Here is a 5,000-nt window from a genome sequence, read left to right as displayed (position 1 = left end):
AACTGTGTGAAGGAGAGGTGGGTGGGGAGGAGCCTTGCTTTATTTGTATCTTGTTCCTTCACTTGTTGTTTAGCAGGATTAAGTAGATGAGTATATGCTTTTGTTTTAGATCAATTGCGCCAAGGTTTTTTTTTTTTAAATGCAGTATATCACCATTCTTTTTCTTTATTTCCTCTTAGTCTTATTTCCCTCCTTTCCTCTCCTTGTTCCTTTTCCTCAGTTTTCTTCTCTCTCTCTCTTTCTCTCTCCCTCTCACACACACACACACACACACACACACACATGGAGAGGCAAACTAACGGAATAATGAACAGACAAACGAAAAGACGCACAGACTGACAGAAGGATGAACATACCAACAGAGAAGCTGACAAATAGACTGACGGAGACGTAAATGTACAGGAGAGCGTCTGCTGGAGGGAATGAACGGACAGACAGACAAACTGACTAATACACAGACGCACAAATTGAGGGAGAAACAAATATATAGTCTGCTGGAAGGAGTGAATAGACCTACACAAAAACTAACACACACACACACACACACACACACACACACACACACACACACACACACACAGACGTACAGACAGACTGCTAAGAGTGAACAGACAGGCAAACAATCTCTTACACGCATAGACGGACCGGCAGACTGACAGAGAGGTAAGTATACAAGAGAGACAGTCTGGTAGGAGGAATGAATAGACAGACAGAGAGCCTAACGCACAGACGGACAGGCAGGAGGACAGACGGACGGGCTGAGGAGCGGGCAGGGGTGGCACGCGTCGCTCCATCGTCGGCCTGATAAATGACGCAGATAATGGCGTGATCAGCGACGGGAGGGAAACAAGTAATAAAATTAGTCCTCCGGTTCTACAAATCCCTCCCACCACCCGCCACGCGCCGCCCCCACCCGTGGCACGTGGCGGCGGCGGCGGGCGGGAAGGGGCGGGAAGAGGCGGGAAGTGTGTACGGGAGGATGCCAGCCGCCACTCCCGCCCCTCCACGACCCTTTAGCGACCCTTACCAACTGCCCGTCTTGTGTCCGAGCAAGCGGGAAGAGGGAAGAAAGTTGAAGAGTTCAAGGCTGTGGGAGATTAAAAAGGAAAGGAAGAAGGTAGTTCTGTCAATGTGAAGGAAAGGTCGTAAAGAGAAAAAAAAAGTTGAAGAGTTGAAGGCTGTGGAAGATAAAGTAAAGAAATAAGGTGGTTTTGTCAATCTGAAGAAGAGGTAAAGAGAAAGAGTAAGAAAGCGAGAGGCAGAGGAATAGCAACCACTGAAAACAGTAATCAATGGAGGGTAAACGAAAGGAGATTTTGTGAATATAAAGGACAGGTAAAGAAAGATTAACAAGGCGAGAGGAAGATAATCACTAGTCATAGGCCGATCATAGATGTGGAAAGATAAAAAAAAAAAGGAGGTTTAAAGAACATAAAACAAGCACTAGTAGAGAAAAATCAAAGAAACGAGAAGAGAGATATAATGATCAGAGGCTGGTGAGAGAGAGAAGAAAAAAGTTTCAAAATACAGTAAAATGAGGTGGTGTCAGTGGAAAGCAGGAAGAAAACGGAGAGTAAAGGAGGTGAGAGAAAGACGTTAGAATAGTCATAGGTTGAAGTGGAGGGATGAAGTTTCAGTTGTGGAAGTGCAAACGAAGTGAGGTGAGGTTGTGAAAGCGGCAAGGAAGAGGAAGCCAAAGGAAGGGAGAGAAGTTTTAGGATATTGTAGGAAGAAGAGAGATGTTTTGGAGATGATGAGAAAACAAATGAAGGAAAAAAGGTTGTAATTCTGTAAGGAAAAAGGAATGGGGAAAAGAGCGGAAAAAGAGGGGAGAGGAGGAAACAAGAAAGTAATTATAGATTATGAAAGAGAAAAGTTATAAATTATGGTAGTAAAACCAGAGAGATAAAAGAAAGTTACAGGAATATGAAGGCGCGAATAGAGAATAGCGAGAATAGAGAGACAGAAAGAGAAGAAAAGCCATACTTCACTAGAGGATACTAAAGGGAAAGACTAATCACAAAGCAACACAAAGAATGCACAAATACCAGCAGACCTGTTGGCCCCTATCAGGCTGCTAGTGACTTGGGATAGAAGGGAGTTAATGAGGGAAGGGAAGGTGGAATGTAGTGATGGTGAGGAGGGATGTGAGGGGAGAAAGCAGTGGTGGGCTGTGATGTGAAGGGGGAGTGTGCGTGGGAGGAGGGAAGGGGGAAGGGGGTGCAACAGGTGTGGGTAAGGGCCATTACGCACTGACCTAAGGCGACCCCACAACTGGCGCGCACGCACATATGAACACACACACACACGCGCGCGCACACACACACACACACACACACACACACACACACACACACACACACAAAGACAGCGCATACATTTTCTCTCTCTCTCTCTCTCTCTCTCTCTCTCTCTCTCTCTCTCTCTCTCTCTCTCTCTCTCTCTCTCTCTCTCTCTCTCTCTCTCTCTGATTATGATTTATTATGAGAGAGAGAGAGAGAGAGAGAGAGAGAGAGAGAGAGAGAGAGAGAGAATATCCCACGATGACTAGTGACCTGAAGGTGATTGTTTTAGTCACGCCCTTCCCCTCCCCCCTTCAATGTTATCCCTTATACCCCCCCACCCTCACCACTACTACCACCACCACCACCACTGGGTTGAAATTAATATTTTTTTTTCCTTTTTTTGCGGCATATCCTTTTTTTCTAACATTTCAGAGCGGAAAGTATTTTTTTTCTATATTGTTCCACTTTTTTTGTTATTGTTGTTACTGTTTTTTTTTTTTTTTTTGCGGGACCTTAATTATTTTTGCTTTTGTTCCGGACTCCAAACTATTTCCCCGTCCCTTTTTCTCTCCCGGCGCGAGGAGGAGGAGGAGGAGGAGGAGGAGGAGGATCAAGTAACGGCGGCCCCAACTTTCACTTGCAATACGTGTATATTCATTTTTTCACCAACATTTGTTTCCGAGACTATTTCTTTCTTTCCCTTTTTATTCCTGCCACGGTTTTCTTGTCCCTCCTCGAGCTCTGTTGGTGAGCGGGTGAGTGAATGAGTGAGTGAGTGAGTGAGTGAGTAACAGACACCATGCCAGGAGAGGAAAAGAAAGCACTGAATACTCGTAAATCTACACACGCTACATAGAAACGTGTTTTAAATGTTTGAGTCTTTGATGTGGCTGCGACGAGAGAGAGAGAGAGAGAGAGAGAGAGAGAGAGAGAGAGAGAGAGAGAGAGAGAGAGAGAGAGAGAGAGAGAGAGAGAGAGAGAGAGCATGTAAATATAAGGGGAAAAAAAAAAAGGAAAACAGCAAGAAGCCAGTAATCTTACACGTGGCAGTCCCTACACAAAACATACCTTCATGTTACCACCTATCATCCCCATCCATACATTTATCTCATCTTTCAGAATTTTTTTTTTATTTATGACACTAGCAGCCTGATTGCGGAGTCTATCCTAGTCATCCACCTCTCCAATCTCTCTCTCTCTCTCTCTCTCTCTCTCTCTCTCTCTCTCTCTCTCTCTCTCTCTCTGTTTCTCTCATATTCTTTTTTCTAGTACGAGTATAACTGCATCAAACTTGAACCCGTTACTTCTACGTAGTCCTATCCTGTGTGTGTGTGTGTGTGTGTGTGTGTGTGTGTGTGTGTGTGTGTGTGTGTGTGTACCCTGATGAACGCGTACACCAGCAGGGAAAAGCCGCCCACCCGCCAGGCCGTCCGCCCGCCCGCCCGTAGGTAATGTTTAAGTAAATGAATAAATGAATAAACAAAAGGCCTGAAGCAGCTCAGCGGGGCGGGCGAGGAGGGCCGCACACACACACACACACACACACACACACACACACACACACACACACACACACACTGCCAAATGAATGAACGCCAACAACTCGCAATGGGAACAAGAACACACGCTGCACAGTACACTCTGGCACGCTGGCTGACGACAATTCCTCACTTCCTTTACGAATCCCACGTCCCTTGCTCTATATTAGGGTAGATTATCGCGAACCTGTCTGCCGCTGGTATTTGTGTTGTCATTCAGTGTACGTGTAGCGCAGTCATCGTCCCGTATTCAGAAATGCTTTGCTCTCTCATCACAACTCTATCCAAAGGCCACAGAGATGATTAGTCAGGTTCTCCGGAGTGTTTCTCCTTTTAATAACGTAGAAATCTTGTATATCTGTCACTAGAACAATAAAAAAACATCCTTAAAAACCTGTGTAGCTTCAATTAGAGCCTTTTGAAAGTAGTGCAGGTGCGGCGCGGAAGTGTTTCAAAATACAAGCCAATGGACAGAAATCGAATAACGGTGCTATATTACCCTTTTGACTATACTCTTCCGGAACTAGGGCATTCAGTGGGTCTTTTTTTTTATGTAGCTTTTTTGTTGCCATAAGCCAGACTGTTCTCATGCATTTAAAAAAAAATGTATTATATTTTCCGTTTTTGTCTCACTCTTAAGCCCTGTTTTTAAATCTTTTGGTCTCATGAGAATTATTTTCAAGTGTTGCAGAGATTATTTATACGAGTTCTCATGAATGTATATATATTTTTTTCACAATTATCTGGCTGATTTTACTCAATATAATCGTGTAGAATTGCTCAGATGAAGTTGTAAACACTATAATATGATTTGGTGATGCTGACGAGACGAAGAACAAGAAATAAACCACGAAACACATACGAGTACTTTTGTTCCCTTCACTCTCTTCCCACCCACCCACCATACCCGAGAGGGCGCAGCACACCGAGTCCTCTCAGTGTGTGTGTGTGCCCCGCTGAGGTACAGACAACACAACGCAGGGTGGCAAAGGGTACTCACTTGCACCCGCGCCTCCGTCAGGTCAATCTTCATGGCAATCTCCTCCCGAGTGTAGATGTCTGGGTAGTGCGTCTCCTGAAGGGGAAAGGGACGAAATGAGAGAGAGAGAGAGAGAGAGAGAGAGAGAGAGAGAGAGAGAGAGAGAGAGAGAGAGAGAGAGAGAGAGAGAGAGAGAGA

At 45.0% G+C, this 5,000-nt stretch overlaps 1 protein-coding gene across 1 annotated transcript in view; it reads right to left on the bottom strand.

The window, feature by feature from the left end:
* The window catches only part of LOC135103531 (paired mesoderm homeobox protein 2B-like), a 110,148-nt gene that overhangs the window by 81,962 nt on the left and 23,186 nt on the right, over positions 1–5,000 (bottom strand). The window contains exon 4 of the mRNA XM_064009939.1: positions 4,824–4,898. Coding sequence (XP_063866009.1) covers positions 4,824–4,898 — 75 coding nt within the window. The remainder of the gene's footprint in view (positions 1–4,823; positions 4,899–5,000) is intronic.

Source organism: Scylla paramamosain, chromosome 1 (assembly GCF_035594125.1).
Source record: "Scylla paramamosain isolate STU-SP2022 chromosome 1, ASM3559412v1, whole genome shotgun sequence".
In the NCBI taxonomy this organism is placed as follows: domain Eukaryota; kingdom Metazoa; phylum Arthropoda; class Malacostraca; order Decapoda; family Portunidae; genus Scylla; species Scylla paramamosain.
This window is presented reverse-complemented; position numbering and strand designations above follow the sequence as displayed.